General features: G+C 39.6%; 2 protein-coding genes and 1 non-coding gene across 5 annotated transcripts; 1 reads left to right on the forward strand and 2 right to left on the reverse strand.

Moving 5' to 3' along the window:
- Positions 1-2,131: 2,131 nt before the first annotated feature.
- LOC137292353 (U4 spliceosomal RNA) lies at positions 2,132-2,270 on the reverse strand. Its single transcript, XR_010957404.1, has one exon. It is a non-coding gene; the product is annotated as a U4 spliceosomal RNA (small nuclear RNA).
- An 814-nt stretch (positions 2,271-3,084) lies between these two features.
- Positions 3,085-8,153, reverse strand: LOC137291380 (scavenger receptor class F member 1-like). Its single transcript, XM_067822700.1, has 6 exons — positions 8,066-8,153; positions 7,671-7,859; positions 7,202-7,339; positions 6,338-6,475; positions 5,420-5,551; positions 3,085-4,289 (listed from the first exon to the last, which is right to left on the reverse strand). Exons 1-6 carry the CDS (start codon positions 8,130-8,132, stop codon positions 4,132-4,134), a joined length of 822 nt encoding a protein of 273 aa, XP_067678801.1. The 5' UTR covers positions 8,133-8,153; the 3' UTR covers positions 3,085-4,131.
- A 964-nt stretch (positions 8,154-9,117) lies between these two features.
- LOC137291620 (actin-binding protein IPP-like) lies at positions 9,118-21,042 on the forward strand. 3 transcript variants are annotated; one of them, XM_067823014.1, is made up of 7 exons: positions 9,118-9,229; positions 12,816-13,210; positions 13,925-14,053; positions 14,323-14,498; positions 14,875-15,583; positions 16,452-16,675; positions 17,217-21,042. In XM_067823014.1, exons 2-7 carry the CDS (start codon positions 12,865-12,867, stop codon positions 17,439-17,441), a joined length of 1,809 nt encoding a protein of 602 aa, XP_067679115.1. In that variant the 5' UTR covers positions 9,118-9,229; positions 12,816-12,864; the 3' UTR covers positions 17,442-21,042. The 3 variants fall into 3 exon arrangements, with proteins under 3 accessions (XP_067679115.1, XP_067679116.1, XP_067679117.1); XM_067823015.1 differs by lacking the exon at positions 9,118-9,229 and adding an exon at positions 16,148-16,168 and having other exon boundaries at positions 12,836-13,210; positions 16,473-16,675; positions 17,217-17,530; XM_067823016.1 differs by lacking the exon at positions 9,118-9,229 and adding an exon at positions 16,266-16,286 and having other exon boundaries at positions 12,836-13,210; positions 16,473-16,675; positions 17,217-17,530.
- The last annotated feature ends 2,364 nt before the right edge of the window (positions 21,043-23,406 follow it).

The following is a 23,406-nucleotide window of genomic DNA, read 5'->3' on the forward strand; positions in this document are numbered from 1 at the left end:
GGTCAGTGTCCAATCGCTCTCTCTTTCTCTCATTTCATACACTTTAAGCATGCACCTTGTGGATAGACAAAGCGCTCTTTTTTTATCAGTTAATAATTTGAACAATCATTACGTCACATTATAGACAAACAACATTTCTCTGAAATGAACACATTTTACATAAAAAGCACTTCGCAGTAACAAGCAATACTGGCACAACTTTATAAGCCGGTGCAGCGCAATTTGATGTGCAGAGTTGCATCCCTTGAGCTGACTGACACCTGGGTGGTGGGTTCGAATCTCCGATTATGTCAGTAGGTTTGGTAGGTCATACCCACCAAACCAATTGGTAAACGTCTAAAACTGCATTACATTGGACTTTCGTCCACCTTAAGCTGACACGCCATGATATAACTTATTGTTTCTATTCTCAGACAGTTATTTCCTGTGTAGCGGCTGGCTCCGTGTATCCATGTATACATCATACAAAAACCAGGGCGTTTCGAATGTTAACTGGCATGTGGATTACACCTAACAAAACATGTCTTTTTTCGCATGTCCGTCTTGAATGGTCGGTGTAAAACGTCACCCCATATGATCGGGTAATATATCTCTAAATGAACATGGTTCCGCTTAGACGGTGGGCACGTGCACCACGTGGCGTCAGCGCGTCTACCGAGTGACTGGCGTGTACATACTGAGTCATCGTAAACAGAGACGTCAACGTGCGGTGCAACACGTAGTTACTATCAGTCAGAAACATGAGGTAGTGAGCGCACTTATTAAGAGTGAATGAATGAGTGTGGTTTTATGTCGCGCTTAGCTATATTGCAGTAATGTCACAGAGGAGGACACCAGAGAGGGCTTCACGTAATGTCTCTATTTGGGAATCGTAGACGGTCTTCGGTGTGACAAGCGAACGCTTCAAAGCAGTTGCCTACCCTACTGCCCTAGTTATTGAGATAATCGACAAAATACGTATTTCACATTACAACAATCATGAACACATTTTCTTGAAAATAAACTACCTCGTTTCTCAGAAGAATTTGGTTGTTATGATGTCATGAGAGAGAGAGGGAGGTCACCAAGGAGTGGAGGTCAGTCAGGTCACCAAAGTTGGTCATCGTCTTCTGAATCTCTGGATATCAGTAACTGGTTTATCTGATCAAGATTCGACCTCTTACTAATGAGTATTTCTAATAAATTCATCTGTTTCAGTGGGAAAGCATTAAATGTGTAGCTACGGTCAAACGATGAACACAACAAGCAGAACTATACGCCGTGTCACACTTACCCCGTCTGTCTGTCTCAGTCCCCGAAACAAATTATTTTCCCATTAAATCTATCCCTCTCTCAATGCTAAAGCCCTAAATGAAGCACGTATAGATTTCCTGAGATTCTGAATCTCCCATCTCACTCGGGCTTCTTTTCATGTTAAATGGGTTTACTTGTCACTATCCAAGTGACATACATCTTCAGAGACTTGCCAGTAGTCTTTATCTTGTGACCACAGAGCTCGTTTGAAATCATCAAGGGAACGTTGAAGATTTTAAGGGCGCGCATCTACTAGTACGTATCACTTGCAAACGATTACGTTAATTCAAGTAAGCATCACTGTAATGTGTTGTATTTCTATATACGAGACGCACACATAATTTGATTGAGAGGTATGTACATATGCATGACTTGACAGACTTGCTCCAAACAGAGAAAGTAAAATGTCCCCATCTTATCTCCATGCTGCTCACTTCTCCGTCTCTTGGATACGGGGTCATGGGTTGATTCCATACTTGACTGGGGCTGCCTAGATCATGTCAACCCAGAATATATTTTGAAAGACCAAAATCATGGAATACAGGCCAGAAATTGGAGAGATTTCACATTAAACAGCTTTAGCATCTTGACATATGTAAGGCTGGTTGATGAGGTTTGTCAGAAAGTATCCCACGATCTTGATACAATTTGTCGTATAGTATTCTGACATACCTCCCTCAGTAGACAGGCGCGTAGCAACCATTATGAAAAAAGCCGCGGTTTAACCTTAAATATACTATCTACCTCAGAAGTGTTCAAACCAGCCGGGCTTGCACGAGAAGAGCGAGCTAGTTCGCGGCCAACCCTTAGTCTATTCTTGATATTCATTATAGAATTGCTCCCGTGGGAGCCTTCAAAAATTGCGCATGCCGCCCAGTGAAGGGCGTCAGCGCGGGGTATTGGGATTAGTTTTCAACTAGCAATAACCACGCCTCGGATGAACCTCATTGGCTATGGTACCGCCACTGCGCAAAGCTAGTGAGTTAGCGTTATATTTTCCTAGTCTATAAACCATATTTTACTCAAAATTTAGTCATAAAATTAAAATATTACAAAAATGTGTACAATATAATTCACAACAGTTATAACCAAATATTGTGTTTGTTACAGATACTAAATTAACTATGTTGTTAAGTTTGTGAATTATATAACACATAATAAGGCGGGCGCGTTGTGGCGCCATTCCAGTAATGAATCCATGAACTAAACTGAAACGAGATCGTACTAAATTTAGACATGACGTAATCTCCGCGCCCAGTGTCACTTCCGGTATGTGACAGACCGGTATTTTCACTCGGTTGCGCGTCGCAGCTGTCCAACAACTAAGGCCGCGCATGGGGAGTAGAATGCAACTAGCTGCCTTTTCCCTGGGTTAAACCATGTGACAGTTCATTTCCGACAACAGAAAGATTTAGTCCGGGCTTACAACAATCAGGTTGGTGCGTCTGACCAGAAAACCATCTTTCCGTTGGATAATAAACAATTCATCGCGTTTCTTTCGCCGGGCTCCTGTCTATAGTTTCACGTGGCAAAGCAAGACGCGTGAAAATGAAGTAGATCTACATTGAATCGTGACAAATCGCTTATTAGGTTGAGCAAACGGAGCCTGTGGAAATTACTCAATCGATTAACTAGGGGCCGTTCTACTTTGTATCTCCTGATGAAAACTGAACCTCATATGGATTCACACAAGACTGCGGTAACCTTTTTGGAAACGCATTGCAAAAGGCATAAAATTCACTCAGGAAATGAACGTTCAGCTAGCTTATGATAGATCAGTCAACAATGAAATAACAACACAATTTTTATTCATCACTGAAAATTCAAACGAAACGCGTCAATAATGAACCTAATTAGTTTATGTATCCAACTGAATATTTGAGTATATGGATACAGATCGGACACGCATGTAAATGAGTACGGTATTAATGAAGTTCTGTAATTTACTTACAACCCTCACTAGCTACATTACTTTTGGTTACATTATCCTGCTGGTTTGTAAAATTTCGAAACATACCCACCAACGTTCAAAATGACAGGATGTATTGCTTTGATACTCGGAGACATCGATCCTTGTCAGAATCGTTAGTGAGTTGGGTTTTTTGCTGCTTTTAGCAAGGTTTCAGCAATATCATGTCGGGGGACACCAGAAATGGGCTTCACACATTTTGCCCATGTGGGGAATCGAACCCGGTGTTCCGTGTGACGAGTGAACGCTTTGACCACTTGGCTACCCCACCGCCCTAATCATGATCTAGGTCCATTAAGACTGAAACAACAACCAAAGAATTTGGTTCTCAGGTAGCATGTCTGTTTCTGTAGAGTGCGGTGTACTTCGTATAACACACGTTTGGACTTGGTGGTACTTGGGGGCAGAAAAACACCTGAAAGTGTGTTTGGTAGGGAGGTGAACGGGTTTTAAAATTTCATTCCATTTAATTATTACTTAAACAAAACTGACAGTTTTCATTCGTTTAATTGTAGTAAATGATTCCCAGGAAAATTGGCTTTTGACAATGTTATACAAAGGATACAAAATAAATAACGAAAACAACCTCTGTGAAACTAGGTAAACACCTTTTTGTTGAATGATTATCATTTAATTTATAAAGACGCTGATTTTGGAAAATATAGACTAACTGTCCTCAAATAACAACAACCTATTATAATCCAGTAACTAACAGTGTGAACATAAATATATCTGACAAAGCTCTATGAGAATGATAAGTATCATACGATATCCAGGATATATGATGAATACAAATAGTGAATGAGATGGTTTCTGAATCTTCGTCCAGAGTACTTGAGTTTCTATTCGCTCTGTCTGCAACTGATTTGTCAGGCGTTCCGTGACGAAATCTTCTGATCACACTTGATTCCCGTCCAGCCCTTGTTGCAGCCAATGAGACAGTTTCCCAGAATGCCGTTGCACTGTTTGTGACGACAGTTTGTACAGCGACCTTCACAGTTTACACCGTACGTCCCAGTTTCACACGCTGGAAAGCAATGCATGAACGTAAAACACATGGGAAGTGTACATTTACGTTCGATAATTGCTAACAAATAGAGAAATATGAGGTTACATCTACTGCACATTGTAATGTGAGTGAATAAAAATGGTTCAACGCTGCATTTAGCAATAATTCAGCAACATCACCAGAAATGGGCTCCATACATTGTACCCATTTGGGAAATCGAACTGGTCCTTCCGCGTGACCAGCGAACGCTTCCACCGCTAGGCTATTCCACCACTCTGCTTTGTTATGTTTTTGTTAGGGGTAATTAGTTCGCGACGGTTCCAAGCCGAGTAACCTTTGGTAAGCTTTCCGTAAACTCCACTTTTCAAGATTAGTGTTTCTTATTTTCTTTCATTTAAGAAGAGCTAACACTGAAGAGTTCTAGCTCCTTCAGGTTGTTGGAACCAACAGGTACAGAACTGGCAGTCTGGAGACTGACATCCTTGGCGTCGATCTACGGAACTGGCATACAATGCTATGCTTTCAGGAAGTCAGGGAGCCTGACCATCATACCTCGAAACAAATGCAGAATTTGAACCCCTGATTAACGGAGCATATCAACATTCACAGTACACAACTACAATCTGCGACATGCATTATCCAACACTCACGACATAAAAAGAGTTACCCGAAGTAAACCTACAATACTATATTTCAGGGCCTAGATTTTCGAAGCTCTTTTAGCGCTAAGATACAAGTAAGTGCCATACATTAACATTAACTCAGCGCTATGAGAGCTTCGAAAATCTGGACCCAGAAATATAGACCAGAATTGACATAAACTGTGTTAACTGACGTACAAAAAAGAAAATACACATTAGTTATTGTTTACGAAAACTCAACGCAATTATTTTGAAATTGAGACTTACCATTCATAAACATGTGCCTGATGCTGAAACACTTGCGGTGCGTCGGTGTATTTTAAAACCAACAATACTGTTTATGTGGATTGTCTAGTTTTGTCTCCACCGCCTTTACAAACCGCCCGCCTTATAGCTGGAATATTGCTGTGTGTGGCGTTAAACAAACAGCTTGTACCGATTACTATTTCGAGGAGAAACATCGCATTTAACGTATCACTGTACATTAGCCTGGGGTAAATCACTCACCATACTGACAACGGTCACCATAGAAACCCCTGTGACAACCTCCCTCACAGGTCCCGTCCACATGGTTACAAGTCTTTTTGCACATCCCGCACATAACGGTACAACCTTCACCCCACAAGCCATGTATACATTCTAAAAACATAATAATAATCATCTTATAAAGTATGATCATTCATAAATCACAAGGAAATGAGTGGAGACTAAGAAATCTGCCAAGTATCGCGAAACTCCTTCCGTTCCTATCTGGTCATGTAGCCGTACTCCAGCCAGCTAATGGTAGTGTTTCAATATAGTAGCTTTGATGTCATACTGTTGCCCCTTCCTGTTCAGAATGTGAGTGAAGTCGCTCTTCAAAAGCACTAGTTGCATAGATTAATTTTATCATGAAAACAGCACTGAAAAAAAGATATGTAACTACGTGAAGACATCTTAAATTTGTATGTGTAAGAGGGACCTATTACCATAATTCTGTCGGAGGGATTCTTTAAAAAGATACTTAACAATGAATCATGCAACTTTGAAGCTGATCATGAAAAAGAGCATAACAAATATTGACCTAAGTGAAGACTGCATATAATAACTGTTCTAATGTGTGAGAGGGAACTTTTACTTTGAATGATTTATATCCAGATTTTAGAAACCAGGAAACTATGTAGCTGATTTGGCTGTTGTTTCATTTTCCACACATTACTTTTAATTTTGAAACCACTAATCATAATGACATCATCACACATGCGCTGGAAGCAAATCACTTTGTTATTTGGTCCAAGTTGGATTATTTAAACAGTGTGTTATGTGGGTAAAGTATCGCGGAGTGGTGGTTAAGGTGCGTTAAGGAAGGAATGAACTGAGGTATACAAGGAAGTGACAACAAGCTACAGAAGCGCCAGTACAGTATTTGTGATTCAGTGGACTTACTGGTGTTGCAGTCTTTTCCAACCCAGCCATTTGAGCACTTGCCCGGACAGTGTCCAGTTGTAGGGTCGCACACCTCACTGGACGCACAGTGACCGCATTGTGACTTACAGCCACTGCCCCACATGCCGCTGTCACACACTGGATAGTTAGATAACAGGTGTAACAGCCAAGTAACAAATAACTACCTCTAACAATCATGGAGGTCGAACCTAACAGAGGCGATGATCTCGTGAAAATTAATTATGCATATCTTTAGTATTGGCTAAACGCTACATTGGAATATTACCGCATCTTCGATTTGATTAGTATGAGCAATGTTTATTTTTTTAAAATGTCTTGCTTTGCTGCCTTTCTGTCGACAGATATGACATGATTGATGCTTGGTCAACAGAACAGGTGAGAGGCGAAATTGTGCATCATGCTGCTGTCAAGTTTGCACATAGGAGTGAGTGAGTGAGTTTAGTTTTACGCCGCACTCAGCAATATTCCAGCTATATGGCGGCGGTCTGTAAATAATCGAGTCTGGACCAGACAATCCAGTGATCAACAACAAGAGCATCGATCTGCGCAATTGGGAACCGATGACATGCGTCAACCAAGTCAGCGAGCCTGACCACCCGATCCCGTTAGTCGCCTCTTACGACAAGCTGAGACGCTTTGCACATAGGAACCTGTGTGGTTGTACTACAGCTATTGTCACCTTTAAAGTGCTTGCGAAGTAAAACCATGCCCTTGTTTTAAACTCAAACTGACATGATTGTTTTACCCACATCAATACCAATCAGAACGAGCCTTTGTCTGTTTTTGTGAGAAGCAGCCTGGTATCCAACCACTGACACACACAACACACATACATTATCTTACCTGTATTGCAATATTTTCCTATCCACCCATCAGCACAGCCCGTGGGACAGAGGCCGTTGACGTTGTTACAGACATCGCCCCCTTTACACTGACCGCAGGGGAGCGTACAACGTGGACCCCACGAGCCGAACTCGCAGGCTGTAACATAGCTATTTGCCCGTTAGAATATAGAGTGATTTCCCCTTAATTACTACTAACCAAGACAATACCTCAGTTCAACTGCAAACAACCCCTAAACATAAAGAATTTATCATACCTACCTTTTGGAAATTAAGTTTGTTTTGTTTGTTTGGTGATAATGCTTTATATTATAATCCCATATAATACACATATTTCCAACTCTGTTAACATGAAAACAAAAGCAAGAACCACAAGTACGTTACAACTTGTCTATGCTGTATTTCTTCATTTGAAACTACATGTGTACTTACATTTATAAGACTATGAGAAATTCTGAAATATGTCTTACGTTTATCACATTTCTCTCCTTGAAATCCCTTTGGGCATTGCTGTGTCTCGTTACATGTGTCATCATTCCTACTTTTGGCACAAGTGTCATCGTTTCCCGTCATTTCACACGTATCATCTGGGGCAGTGCTGATTGGAGGATCTTCGCTAGCCTGACATTCCGATGCGTCTTCTCGGGAAGGCTGGTCACCTGGCAATATTACATACGGTGAATTAAAGTGATCGGACTTGCTATTTTACACGTCCCCATCTAAAATGTTCAGCAAATGCTCGGAGTCAAGGACGTCAGCGGTACAGTATCAGTATTGAATACACAACATATTGTGTACATGAAATCCACATTACAATGTTACTTTTTAATGTTTGCCATGATAGCAAGACAAAATAAAGCCATACCTACACATACACTGACTGAAACGATTATCAAAACGATACAAAAAATAGATTTATCTCGGCCCGCCATGTTCCTGTACGTCACGTGACGTCAACTAACGAAACTCCGAACACGATTTTCCAAACAGTGTAAGAGTTCATCCGGAGGATAGTGTTTTCTCAGGCAAATCTACAAATCCCAAGTTGTTCATGGTTTAAACACGACAAACCGTCCCGGGTTGGGTTAGTGACCGCTTTCGGCAATATTCCAGCAATATCATAGCTGGGGACACTAGAAATGGTCTTCGGTCGTTGTACCCATTGTGGATAATCGAACCGTGACGAACCAACGCTTTAACCACTGGGCTACCCAACTGCCCCACCTGTCCTCGAAGTTGACAGACAAATAACGCCCGAGTAAATCTATGTGTAAATTCCGAATGAGGGTTCAAGAAGGGTGGGGTGATCCACTGCAACTCAGTTTGGCTTGTAGACAGTGGTCATCCGTGCTTTTTACGAGTTTCTCACCAGTCAAAACAAACTCGGTGCACAGGCGGGCAAAGTAAGAGACTTTTGTAGGATCATCGTACCGCCCCGTCACCAGACCAATGGTTTGCCAGGTTCAGACACGATTATTTACAAACCTTCATGAACTTTTAGAAAATATTATATTAAACAGGAACTCGTGATCAAGTTGCAGCAATGTAGTCAAGGTTCAATACCAACATCACTTTCACTTGTCCTCCAACACCTAGTATTCCCAAATATGTACTACTCTGCGCCAGCCAAGCTTTTCCGTCACCAACCAAAGTCCTCACTTCTGTCGATATTTTTTTCTACCGCCAGGTATATCAACAATTGATAATATGTACTGATACTGACAGGTAAGTAGTGACAATTTCGCATAAAATGTACTAGTTTCGTTTTTGTTTGTTCATATTTGTAACACACCCAAACCGGAAATAGTTTACTTAGCTCCATGCACCGATTTTATAAAAGTTTTATGCTTTTAAGGCGCCTGCGCATTTATAAAGACTCCTGACAAGACTGCAAAAGAAGACAACCGGTAGTGGATTACAACGTACGGTGTAAAGAAGAGTTTGGAAATTTTGACAAGCATCAATAAACCTAGCGATTTGTCAAAATACAATTCTGTAGATTTACAAACTCCCAACGATTGTCAAACACGTAAGACGCACTTACTTGAGCAGTCAGGTGTGTGAGGTTGCACGAATGTAGAATCATGATTTGACTTTGCTTTGAGAAAATGCATGAGATGTCTCTTGGTGTGATTAGAGAACTCGCTCCCCACCTCATAAAAAGTCTTGAAAGAAATTATATAACTCAAGAATAATCTTTCCATTCGCTTCACTGATCCTTCATTTATGCACACGGTTAGTTGTTTTAGGATTAGGATGGGTGTGCACAATCATTTATTATTTGATCCTGGTATAAAAAAGAAGACGGCGAATGAATTTCTGTAGATGATGGCTCCCACTCCCAGTTTGTTTCCAGTCCTTTCGCGATCACTGTTGTTCGTTTGAATCCTTTTCATTTTTATCTGCCATCTGTTTGTACCTCAGGTACCATTTACATATTTATGACAATAAGAAGATAACCCTTTGGTGGAAGTGAAAACTAAGCAATTGTTCCTTACATCTTATTCTGACCTTAGAAATTAGTGCTGAGAAATATTTATCAAAATTCTCATGATATTATATAGTGTTCAGGATGCTAACAATACATTGTTTTGGGTATAATACTAAGTGGTTGTCCCATTAATTGAAATAATCGAAGAATGGTCACAGTAACTAAATGAACAAACAATCATAATTTCTTAATGGAATACAAACAATTCTGGAACCCTAGTTTGTATTAAAGGGGCACTGATGCGGAGCAATTTCCGTGGACTGGTGTAAACTTTTGTTATTGTTTTTCTCCCGTGAGTACCCGGATGATATCCCAGAATTCGTGACTGGTTCGTGACCTCTGCTGCGCATTCCGTAAGCGCAATTAATAGTTTAGTTATAGACAGATCAACTTAGGTGAAGTCATTTTTACTTCATTACAAATGTATTATGAAAACAAATGAAACACTTTGAAGGTTCATCATCTGCCAGTGGTAGAAATGGTAAAAAACTATTAGGACAGAAAAATAACGAAGCCAATGTACGTCTCTATATTTTGTCTGATAAACCTAATTAGTTTATTGTCATATTTGTATGATTCTGAAAATTAATAAAAGAACACACGATCTGCTTATACTCATAGTAAATTTCTAACACAAAAGCAACATTTATACATTGTATAGATTGCCAATGTGGATCCTATTTCACACACATACGCGATCTAGTGTGTGTTTTCTGTCATACAGATTCTGCTGAATGCTACAACAAATAAATTAAAACAAAATGCAAATAATGAATGTAAAACAGACTAATTTTATAGCAATAATGTCAGGCTACTACCTTGTTCAGGAATGTATCCATCAACATCCACGTAAAAGAAATCGTGTTCCATTCATTTGCAGCTGGTAAATAATCCTGCTCTGTGTCGCGTGTCTTACAACTGTCTAGTTTGCGAAAAAGTAACACATCGTTTCACGTCTTTCAATGGTGAAAACCAGATACACCTCTCATTGGTCTCCCAAGATAGCACACCTGGCAACTAATTGTATGATGTCCACTATTCTAAGTAATTTAGTTAACCAATAATGAGCAATCAATCAATCAGCGCAAGGGTGGTTAATTCTTTGAAGGGAGGATGTTGTTTTTGCACTCACTCTTTACGACAGGGTGTAGTCATCTACACACACTGCTTTTTGACAAATCCGCTAGAAGATACAAGTAATTAATCAATCAGTGTGTTATCGGTTAATCCTTTGATCGATGTTTGTTTTTGTAACTCAGCTGATAAACCCTCTTGCATCACTTACATGCACATATTACATAACATGCAAATACATTTGCCATTACAGACCTTAATTTATAATGCTGAGTATTTACTCCAGACAGGAGAAATGCCAAATTTGAACCTTTGTTGTGTAACTGAAGTGGTGTTACTACTAATTATACCTGTTATAAATTCATTAATTGACCATCCAGAGAATGATGACAAATAACACGTGTAGGTTTACACCATCATACGCGAGTTACAGCAAGGAAGATGTAATCTCTGTGTCGCATGCAGCCTGAAAACACTTATGGGACGAAACTGTTTTGAGGATACCAACGGAATTTCGTTACATAAGGAATACACACAGGCATTTGCTGTGTACTTGGGTAAATAGGTGAAATAAGTTTTTTTTTACGTAAGAAAATTTTCAGATTTCTCTACCAAAGGCAAAGTCATCGTTTTTTGTTTACGAATTCAAATAAATCAACTGTGATTTTATTAGCATAAATAATAAACCATTGTAGCTACCATAGCTACCAAAATTTACGTATGATATTTGCTATCACAGCTGAACCAACACTCAAAACTACCTATATATAAAGCTTTGCAATCTTCCGTACTGAAACAAATGGCTTGCTATGTGCCTGTAGACATCATATTTTCATGTAACATGATTAAATGTCGAGGTTAAAAACACAGAAATAGGATCAAATTGGATCAGTAACTATACCATCCAAGCATCCGAAAAAAACTACACTGCTGGGATATTTGGTTACGATCAGACAAGGAATACCATGATATTTTTAAACAAATGGCATATGATGGGCATCCGGCCTCCTGACTGTTTAGGTGAAGAAATTCTGCTAATATGGACAGGAGCCCAGTTCCTTTGTCCGTCACGGTCGAAGGAGCGGGCGCTGACCAATTTGCGGTTTGGTTTCGTAATTAGACCCTTGGCGAGAAACATTATTCGCTCCGCATCAGTGCCCCTTTAACAATATTTTTCACAGTGTTGTTTTTGTCTGTGTTGTCAACTTTACATTTCATAAGCAATACAAGTTTATTTGAAGTCAGGACTGAATTTATGTTGTAGGCATGTGTAGACTCAAGGACATTTATGTTCCTATCGTACTAGTCATCCTTTAAAGATGTGACATTTCCAAATGCATTTTGTGCAATTTGCCAAAAGAACCCAACCCCAAAAGACATCTTTATTTTTGTGTGCATTAACAAACAACACAAAAATTTGATAACTGATGTTCACCAATTATTTTCAATGACTGATCAGATGTAACATTGTGTAATGAACCAGTCATCAATTATGAGATTTTAATCAATTCCTAACTCTAATAATACCTTTTACAATACCAGATATATACTGTGCTGACCTGTGGTTATCCACTACCTCATTGTCGTCATGCCCTGATCCTCTTTAGCTCATGAACGTGTTGAAAGCTACTGCTTACTAGTAAAGGTACAAAAGGGTCTGATGCTGAATTTAAATTTTCCATCCCAAATATACATTACAAAGTATAGTCAAATTTTTATTCTCTGTTCCCAAATAATTTTGGTGGAAAAGGTATATTTTGTCAGTTATGAACAGATGATATATATTGCCTTCAATATATAGTGACAATTAGATGATATGTCCCTCTCTGTCTATTTTGCAGGTTTAGTACCAAAACATTTTGATAAGATATTGCTTGAAAAGGATATTGCTTGAAACGTATCTTGACAGGAGGTTGCCTAAAATATCTGAATAAGCTGAATTTGACTGAGACTACAGAGAGACTTGTTGACATGACTCAAGACTTGCATGTAAAGTCTTTGACAACTGTTGACGTATGATATGATGAATTAAACCAATACTTGGTTTCAGCTGAAGAAAATACAAACTACTAGAACTTCAGTCAGTCTGAACAGTCAAGATGGCATCCAGCTTTGACTTTCTTAGCCGAATCACAAAAGCTTTAACAATATCTAGAGACACAAGCAGTGATAAAACTCCATCCAAAATCAACCCCACAGCTCCCTGCTATGCTGAAATGTTGCTGCATGGCCTGTGTGATCTGTGGAGGGAGGATCTGTTCTGTGATGTAACAATCACGGTAGCGGGGAAGAGCTTCAGGGCCCATCGACATGTGTTGTCTGCAGCCAGCCCCTACTTCCGTGCCATGTTCTCCTCCGGGATGCAGGAACAGAGCAGTAGTGAGATAACATTGCAGGACACAGAAGCACACATTTTTGAAACTGCCCTAAATTTTATCTACTCAGGTGAGTGAGTGTCATTCTCTTATTTTTGTTTTAGTGGTTTCTAAAAAGAATCTGTATCCTAGTATATAGTCTAGTTCATAATTATTGAGAATTGTTCAGTTAGTTCGAACTCCAAGCTTTATTTTAGTTAATCATATGCTGATGATGAAAGGCTGCTAACTGCCCAAGGGAGACAATTCTTCTTATCTTACTTGACATTTGAGGTTCGAGTTACTTATCCTTTTATATATTTTATGCAGACAACCTTTTCCCAAAACAATGTCCAGTAATTATGAACCGAACTGTACTTGAGGAAATGTCTTCTTTGCGTAGCGTTTTAGACCTTGGTAAGAACAGTGCTGACAAACTTTGTCATAGGTGTCATTTTTATTCTGCATTGTCAGCAGTATGTGTATCAAACATCAACCACTAAGTAAACGAAGCTGTTATCCTTTAGTTCAGTTTGTCAGTATTGAAAAAAATGTTGATTGTTTTCCTCACACTTTCTGCCACTTTTTTGTCAGTTTTTTTACCACTTTTTTTTTCTAAGATGATGACATTAGGAACTTGTCATTTTTGGCTATTCTCTGTTATAGCACATACTTTTGTATTGTTACCAAATTAAGTAGAAAATATACAAAATGTACATGCAAATGATGCAGAAAGGTTGGTTTGGATGCTTTTGAACCATGTTTCCAGGTGTAGTAGAGTCAGGTACATATGTTCGTGTTTCAGGTCAAGTAGAGGTAACATCGGAGAACTGCCAGGACCTTCTCGGTGTATCTGACATGTTGGGGCTGGTGGACGTTGTCATGGCATGCAGTGAATTCCTCAAAACCCAACTCCAACCAGACAACTCTCTAGGTCAGTTCTAGTACTGGAGTCACTGCTGACATTTACTTGGTGCGCTGAAAACTTCAAGTCTTTTTATTCATCAGTTGAAACACACGAGCAGAGTGAATATTGATTCAAGATTTAGACAAAGTGTTACAAAATTCTGATACCCTGTTTACCAAGAGATGCTTTAACTGTATACAGATATTTAAAATACAACAGCAGTTGATCATAGAGTGGCAGATTTCAATGTAGACTTTACTTACTACGTCTTCAGATGTTTGATATTTGTATTGCAGGTATCTACCTGTTTGCTGATGCCCACCAGTGCCTGGATGTGAGAGATGAGGCTGAATGTTATATTCAAGGACACTTTATGCAAGTATCACAAGAGGAAGAATTTCTTACTCTGCCCAAAGATGTGCTGATACATTTTCTCTCCAGTGAAAAACTCAGGGTTGAACAGGAGCTTCAGGTATGTGAACCACCGCCACCACCATCATCATTAAGAGCATCATCAGACCCATCTGGGTTAGAATTCATCCTCAGTAACACATGCTTGTCGTAAGAGGCGACTAAATGGATGAGGTGGTTAGGTTCGCTTACTTAGTTGATGTATGTCATCACATCCCAAGTGCATATGTTGATGCTCATGATGTCTATCACTTCAGTGTCTGTTCCAGACTTAAATAGTTATTGACTGCTGCCATATAGCTGGAATATTGCTGAGTGTAGAGTGAAAAAACAGACAAAACAAAATGTATGCTTTGAAAATGAGGTCTGACTGAAGTGAAGAACGTTACCCAGTTAAAGAGATTATTTGCTCATGATCTTTTCCTGTTCTCTTCCAGGTATTTAATGCAGCTATGAAGTGGATTCACCACGGCCTTGCAGTTAGAAAGAGGCAGGTGTTTGATGTCATGGCTCCCATCCGATTCCCCATAATACCTCAACAGAGTCTAGATCCATGTATTGACAGGTGCCAGGATATCAGTCTAAAAATAGCCCTGCAGAAACTTCTACAGGACTACAAAGTGGACCGCAAACTCTACTCAGAGCTGAAACTCTCCAGAACGCATCCACATATGCTTCAGCCAAGGAAAAGTGCACGGAAAAATATCTTCGTTATAGGTGGTTACACTCGAGGAAAGGATTCTCGATGGAGTGACATTGAGACTCTGGTCTCTGCGGAACGGTATGACACATTCCATCATCTGTGGCATGGCATACCATGCATGAAGAACGCTCGCAGTGGTCATGGAGTGACGGTGCTGGACAGGAAGATTTTTGTCATAGGGGGTGAGAATGATGCTCTGATTAATGACAGTGTTGAGTGTTACGATCCTGCAATAAACAAGTGGTCGACTCTGCCAAATTTAAACTACCCTCGGTGTGGGTTGGGAGTGTGTTCGTTCAAGAATTACCTGTTTGCTTTTGGAGGATGGATTGGTTCTGAGATTGGGAACACGATAGAAAGATATGACTTTCAGACAGATGCCTGGGTGATTATTGGTCAGCTGGAAGTGCCCAGATTTGCCATGGGTGTAGTGGAACATGAAGGTCAGTAACTACTCGATGTTACGCTAATCATGTTTATCAAAATAGTGATTTGTTTCTTCATGTGCTAGGAATAGTAGGACCTTCAGCATGTTTTTGTTTATGAGCAATATAGGCTGGTCATGTATTTGTTATGTGTCTTGTATTATATTCATTCAGGCATTTGGCAGAATACTATTCAGGTTATTTATTACCATTATGATTATCAAATTTGTATTTGTAATTCATTGATTATCTTGTCTTAATTTCATATGTTTTTTGTGTGATTTTCATTTCATTTTTGACATTTATGTGATAGGAGGTCTGAGTGACGAGATAACTGGTCTGTCTATTCCAGGTCTAATCAATGTGATAGGAGATCTGAGTGACAAGATAACCAGGTCTCTCTGTTCAAGGACTAATCTATGTGATGAGAGGTCTGTGTGACTAGATAAACCGGTCTCACTGTCCCAGGTCTAATCTATTTGATAGGAGGTCTGTGTGACAAGATAACCTGGTTTCTCTGTTCCAGGTCTGATCTATGCGATAGGAGGTCTCAGTGACAAGATAACCTGGTCTTTGTTCCAGGTCTAATATATGTGATAGGAGGTCTGAGTGACGAGATAATCTGGTCTGTCTCTCTGTTCCAGGTCTAACCTATGTGATAGGAGGTCTCAGTGACAAGATAACCTGGTCTTTGTTCCAGGTCTAATATATGTGATAGGAGGTCTGAGTGACGAGATAATCTGGTCTGTCTCTCTGTTCCAGGTCTAACCTATGTGATAGGAGGTCTGAGTGACAAGATAACCTGGTCTGTCTGGCTGTTCCAGGTCTAATCTATGTGATAGGAGGTCTGAGTGACAAGATAATCTGGTCTGTCTCGCTGTTCCAGGTCTAATCTATGTGATAGGAGGTCTGAGTGACATGGGCAGCACGGAGTTGCGGCACATGGAGAGCTACAACCCGGTAACTAAGGAGTGGCAAAGACTCAGTGACATGCACATGTCCCGTGGCTATGTCGGCGTTGCAGCCATTGATGACCATATCTATGCAGTGGGGGGATGGAATGAGAATCATGGGTCTCTTGCATCAGTGGAAAAATACTCCATTGAAAATGTGAGTTTTGATTTATATTTGCAGCGTCTTAATTTTCAAGAAATTGTGAAAAAAACAGTGTTTGGTGTAAGTTTACTGACAGCGAAGGCGACTGATTACCTCAGTAGTCTTATCATGCATATTGATATGTGACTGTAAGAGACATGTGTTACCGTGCAAGAAGTTTGACATGCAACAACAGATAATTGCCATATGAAAATAATTATCCAAATTATATATACTTATCCAAAATGTGTAATTGGTGATAACATGGAAAATACTGTGTAAACTTAACATAGCCTTCGCTCCTATCCTAAGACACTCTGGATAGTGCATAAAAAGTGTCTGATGAAAATTAAAAAAAAAAATTGCTGGAAATTAAGAACAAAAATTTGTTCCATTTTCAGTATGTCCAAGTTGTGAGTAATGAATGGTATCTGGAAAAGAATTTCTGCAGTCCATATGTTTTATTCTGTTCCAGACTATCATATTCTAAATCTAATTTTAAATTTTGCCTCAATTAAATTAATTCTACCAGTAATCATGTTTCTCTGCATCACAGGACAAGTGGGAGGAGGTGGCACCCATGTCTGTGAGGAGAGCTGGTGCTGGAGTTGCCGCTGTGAATGGTCAAATCTATGCAATAGGTGGCCGGACATACACCCTCGACCACTCTGCTCCTGCCACCCTTGATCTGATGGAACGTTATAGCCCTGAAACAGACACATGGGTCAAGCTGACCAACATGACAATAAGCAGGTGTGAAGCGGGAGTAGTGGTTGTGTGACTGATCACTATCACATGGGAGTCACATCGCAGCAGTTGGTTGATGTGAAATCAGGTTGTTCTGTGTTGCCTTACAAGTGAAATGTGAGTCTGACTCTACTTATGGTCTGCGTTGAGGTGATCCTCTCAATGCACATAGAGAACCAATGGTCAGTGGAGTTGGACTTGGCAATGTTGGGCACAGGTGACTCAAAGGCAACACAGTTTACCATAGAGAGTTGCCTCCCTTGAGAGAGGACATCACACTGTCAAGATTTGTTCCAGTTGTTACCATGTTGTCAGCACGATCTCATTCTCGTGGTTTTAATGAAATTTTCATCCAACATTAAGCTGACAAGCCAAGATAGGGCTGCAGCCTTTCATCTACATGGCCAATATGATGCATATCACGAATACTGGGTGAAGAATACCAATATTGGCTAACAAATATACAGACAAACCAGCAGCAATAGTATTGTTCAGTATATTCAGTAGAATAATAACAACATCAACAAAATACATTATTAGACATGTTGACAGCCTTAATTGTTCATGACAGTGACCTGTGACACATTACTGTCATATTAGATATGCAAGGATGTTGACTGTAATTCTGATATGTTGATATGTTTCATTTAGCATCCAGTTTTGATTGATAACACTCAAATTCAAATTTGTGAAATGAACCATCAATTCTTGATTCCAGTGACTGCAAATAGCAAATTGAGGTCATGAAGGAATCTGATCTCATTTGATGAATATGCGAGTGAATTGTTACAGAGATAAAACTGGACTACTGTTCATATTAGTGTTACAAAAGTCTTGCTCACTCACTGTAATATGTGTGTTTCACAATGAGCATGTGAGTCCTAATGCACTGTTCAGAAAGAGATGGAATGGAGAAGTAATTTGTCAGAAACCTAAGGTTGTCTGTGAGGAAGGTTTTGATGAAAAGCATAAGTACTAGTGCTTGAACAGTGTCCTTCTGTCTGTGATATGAACTGTCTGTTGTTATGGAGCTCGAGTCCTAGGACATTTGTAGCTCCTTATTGCCTTGGTTCGACGAAGAATTGGGCTTGATTCCCCAAATGGATACATTGTGTGAAGCCCATTTCTGGTGCCCCCAGCCGTGATATTGCTGGAATGTTGCTAAAGGCAGTGTAAAACTAAACTCACTCACTCACTCTTTCGCTTCAGTCAACATTATCCTATTCCTTGTGTCATGTTCCAGTAAGACTGGCACCATTCAAGTTGAGGATGGAACATTATATATGTTCCTTGTGACACAGACATGTTCCAGAGTAACTTCTACCTTGCAGGTTGAGGATGAAAATATGTGTTTAAACTTGGCATTCCATTCTGAGAGTGGAGCAAGTGTCCCAAGTAATGAAGTGCTGAACCAGAACTGTTTACCTAGTGAAGGCAAGGAGGATGAACACTCGGAGGATGAACACTTGGAGGATGAACCCTTGGAGGATGAACACTCGGAGGATGAACACTTGGAGGATGAACACTTGAAGGATGAACACTCGGAGGATGAACGCTTGCAGGCTGACCACTTTGAGATTACATACATTATTCTCAACATGATTGTTTCATTTGACATTTTTCTTAGGATTGAGGTCGTCAATGCTATTTGGGAAGTTTATTCACATAAACTGGGAGACAAGGCAGCATTTAATGCATGAATTCTGCAGCTGGAAACATGTCCACACAAAACAGATTCCCTTGAGCCTGTGCATCATTAGATTTTATTTAAATCTTTCATGTTCTAGTGAAGATATTTACAACAGACATTTCCATTAGTCAGCTTATTTCAGTTTGCTTACCACTCATAGTAAATAGATTTAGATGTTTGATCATCATGTTGGTTTGGTTACCATGGTTACAGGGTGGCAATAACAACCAAACAGCATCTGGATGAAACGGCGACAGGTGTATTTCAGTATGTCATAATGAGTTTTGATTGTTGCAGACAAATCAAGAAATGATGTATGATGTATGTTCCAAAACATCCCTTATTCTCCATTTAAAACATCATTTGGTCATGAATTGTGTGTAGACATTCTAACACTGTCAAAATTTCTAAATGCTCCACCTCACCTTAGGCGTGGTTCCAACGGTACATTGAACAGGCTAGTCCAGACAAAACACGTTAAGTTTCTACAAAGCCTTATATCGAGGATCAATATCCTTTTATTTGTATTTGCAGTGCCTATCAAGAAACTATAACCAAATTTATGCCTGAAAGATCCATGCCCATTCTACATATCACAAATTTGAAACATTGCTGTTCATAAAAAATTAATCTATTCAGATCAAGTGAGCTATCTATGTGTACAAAGCAGTGCTTGTCAGACAAGATATCCTCATTGTATGAAATGTTAATGTCTCCATTGTATGAAACAGTGATATGGGCCTAAGGCCTCCTCATTTCAGAATTCATTTCTACAGTGAAAATTAGTGTATTTGTTGGAAGAGTTTGAAGATATATACTCTTAAAAAAAGTAGGGGATCTTCACATTTGTTTTTGTTTACGATTAAAAATATTTAGGTTTATTGGAGTCAGTCAATGTTGATATGATATTATTGAATGTTTTGAGAGTGCATCACCATTTGCACTTCCTTACAACCATAGTTATTTGGAATGTAGTTGCTTTTGAAAGATGATTGGTGTATGGCATGTAATTTGCTTGTGTGTGATTTTCATTTTAAAACGAACAGCTGGAAACAAACACTAACAAGATGAGTGTCAAAATTAATGTTCTAAGTGATTTCTCAACCTTCTTGGAAAAAACGTCAAAGTCAAGAATGGAACCCCATGCATGTGTTTAGAGCTACTGTGTTGTGCATGTGTATATCATGCTTTATGTTTAGGGGTGGTAATAGAGAAAAATGGTGGTGCATTCATAAGATGTCTGTCCTTGAAACATTTGTTAATGTTTAGACTTCCTATCCAAATTGAAAGTTCATTATCCCCTACTTTTTTTGAAGAGTATATTACTATTATGAAATATCTTGAAATAGGTGACTTGTATCAGTTAATGTCTTTTATGTTTTGTTTATTGTATTGTATTTATTGTATGATAAAATCTTCAATGAGTGATTTATGTGCCATGATACCTATAATAATGCAGACATTACATGAAACATGATGACTGCATATTTAAGTTATAAAGATCCTTCATGTTTATGCTATCACTTGTCATTTTAATATTGTGAAAACTCTGGTCTTTCTTTGTGTGGTTGATTTTTATGTTAATGAGGATGTTTTTGTATTAATTTATCAGCAGTCATATGAAAATTCATTTCTTTGATTATTTCCATGCGAATATTTACTTTTATGAATTTCAGTATTTCCTTATTGTTGTGTTTTAAAGATATTGACATCTATATTATTTTGAATTGTTCTGTAGAGTTTGTGTTACAAGAGAGTGTTTCAGCGACATAACATATTGTTGAAATATTTTGAACTTATTGTCTGTTCTTAATGCTGATCACATGGTCTGGATCTTGAGTTGTGCTGATGCCCTGTATATTAATATCAAGTCAATGCAAACGTGTAATATCAGGAAGGTTGGGTTTACAATAATGAAAGAATAAAGAAGATGCTTGTCAAGTAACATGTTGTTTGTGTTTGTGTATTTGTGATGATAGGAGCTGAGGACAGAGAGAGACATAGATGGAGACAAAGTGTGACAGTCAATCAGGCCCATGACTCTCTTGAGTGTTGTAACCTATGAAGATCTGGGTTAGAACCGATCTTCAGTAACCCATACTTGTCATAAGAGGCCACTAACAGGTGGTCAGACTCACTGACTGGGTTGACAGGTCATTGTATCCCATTTGTGTCGGTAGATGCTCATGCTGTTGACCACTGGATTGTCAGGTCTGGATGCCGTCATGGAGCTGGAATACTGCTGATTTCCTTGTCAAACTAAACTCATTCACGAGTGTGGTCATGGTGTCCCTGTAGCTGGATTAGAACAGGTCTCATTATTAACAGCACCTGGATTCGAAACTTCAAATCAGTCAGGATTGACATACCCTTCTTACCAAGGGGAGTAGCTCTATGGATTTACAACTTAATTGCAATATATGCATTCATCTTTCTTAGATGTAGGAATGAACGAGGACAACTTGTAAACTGGCAGTCTCTTTGTACACTCACACGGAAATTGCTCCTGTAGGTCCAACAACAAGACCATAGTACACACCTCGTGTCTGGGACCCAAGGTGCCTCTGTCCAGAATAGCGTCCATTAAAATTAGTGAGTTTAATTTATCGACTTTAGTTTTACACTGCACTCTGTAATATTCCTGGAATCATGCTATATGGTAGTGGTCTGTAAAATAAGCAAATCTGTACCAGGTAATCTACTCCAACATCATGAACATCATAGAACAACATGGTGACTATTCTCAGTGAGGTTCAACATGGAAATTCTGACTCACATGCAAAGAGAAAGCCCTTAAAAACTGGATGATGGAAATGAATGTGTTCAGGTGAATGTGTCCACGTTTGATTGGTTAATGCAGATCAAGTGACTTGAGTGAGTTTAGTTTACGCCCCAGTCAGTCATATTTCAACAATATGGCGACAGTTTGTAAATAATCTGGACCAGACAATCCAGTGATCAACGTCATGAGCATCACTCTACGCAGGCAAATGGGATACGATAATGTGTCAACGAGTCTGACCACCCCCATTCTTTCTACCCGATCGAGTTAGACGCCTCACGCCCCGAGGTTAGCTTGCTTGTGGGTTTCACACGAGCTGGAAGCGTCTTAGCTCGGCATCGATTCCCTCCCACAGTTATACACTGTTGTGTAACTGAAATGTTGCTTAAAGCTGGCCTAAGCCCAATCCACTCAGTTACTGTATGTCACGTGACATTGCTTGTTGACGGCAATATAATGTGACACTGTGGCTAATGTTTGCGGACTTAATCTTGTTTGTAGAGATCATGTCAAATCTGGCTAATCTGATTACAACGTGAATATTCAATACCTGCACTGGGCTGACTAGACCGAAGAAAACAAAGTCTCATGTTTGAAATTCAAACAGAAAATAACCGATACTGATAACACTCAATTGGATCTGTGCGTCAATAGGTGCAGTTAACTTATGGTTCCAGAACAAAATGGAGAGCTACTAACAATGTGTATGCTATGTACAGTGCGTCCTTGTCCCGATTGGGTAGGTCGATGCTTTTGATCACTGGATAGTATGGTCCAGACCCGAAGGCGTCGTTAAACAACAAACTACAATACAGTATGTGCGTACAGGCAGATCCAGAGGGGGTGCAGGGTGGTGCATCCGCCCTTTTGTCCTGATATTTTGTTAAATGACCATTGAAACTCGAGTGTAAATGAAGTGTGCACCCCCACGCCCTCAAAAAGGATGTATCCGCCTCTGGTGCGTTTTTTTTACAGCTGATGATTTCTGGCAACCGTGCACGCATCTATATTACAAAATGGCTGCCTGAGATTGAGACAGGCAACAGCCACATGTACTGCTTACATACAACTATGGGAGGTTCAACAAGTGTTATTGCTGTCATGGTTGAAATGTACACACATCAAACACTGAAACAAAGCATCCTCAACAGTGACTTTGCTTTTAGTGTGTCGTCACTATGTGACAGTAACGACTTTGCAGCACAGTTGCAACGTCAGGGCTTAGACGTAAGAAAACTAGCAGCAAGATATAGGTCATAGACTACGTGAAATATGCCAATATACATCTTGTTGCTAGATTGGGAGACAGAATCTCTTGTCAGAATATCCTGAGAATTTCGCAACAGAGAGAAAAATTACCAGTCTTCCTAATAGTATATATATGCGCGCGTAGAAGGACTGGTCATTTTCTCTTTGTTGCACAACCTTATTTGCGCTGCAGTTTGCCTGTGGGTTGTCCATGTTGTCGCACTCAACAATATTCCAGGTATATATGGCGGTGGTCAGTACATAAGCAAGACTGAAGCA

The sequence above is a fragment of the Haliotis asinina genome, chromosome 7 (assembly GCF_037392515.1).
Source record: "Haliotis asinina isolate JCU_RB_2024 chromosome 7, JCU_Hal_asi_v2, whole genome shotgun sequence".
NCBI lineage: Eukaryota > Metazoa > Mollusca > Gastropoda > Lepetellida > Haliotidae > Haliotis > Haliotis asinina.

Coding starts and splice junctions, on each gene's coding strand:
- LOC137291380 (XM_067822700.1), bottom strand. CDS start 8,132: ATGGCGGGCCGAGATAAATCTATTTTTTGTATCGTTTTGATAATCGTT. Junction 7,860..8,065: donor TTCAGTCAGTGTATGTGTAG/GTATGGCTTTAT, acceptor TAATATTGCCAG/GTGACCAGCCTTCCCGAGAA. Junction 4,290..5,419: donor TGGTGACCGTTGTCAGTATG/GTGAGTGATTTA, acceptor ATTGCTTTCCAG/CGTGTGAAACTGGGACGTAC.
- LOC137291620 (XM_067823014.1), top strand. CDS start 12,865: ATGGCATCCAGCTTTGACTTTCTTAGCCGAATCACAAAAGCTTTAACA. Junction 15,584..16,451: donor GGGTGTAGTGGAACATGAAG/GTCAGTAACTAC, acceptor TCGCTGTTCCAG/GTCTAATCTATGTGATAGGA. Junction 16,676..17,216: donor AAAAATACTCCATTGAAAAT/GTGAGTTTTGAT, acceptor TCTGCATCACAG/GACAAGTGGGAGGAGGTGGC.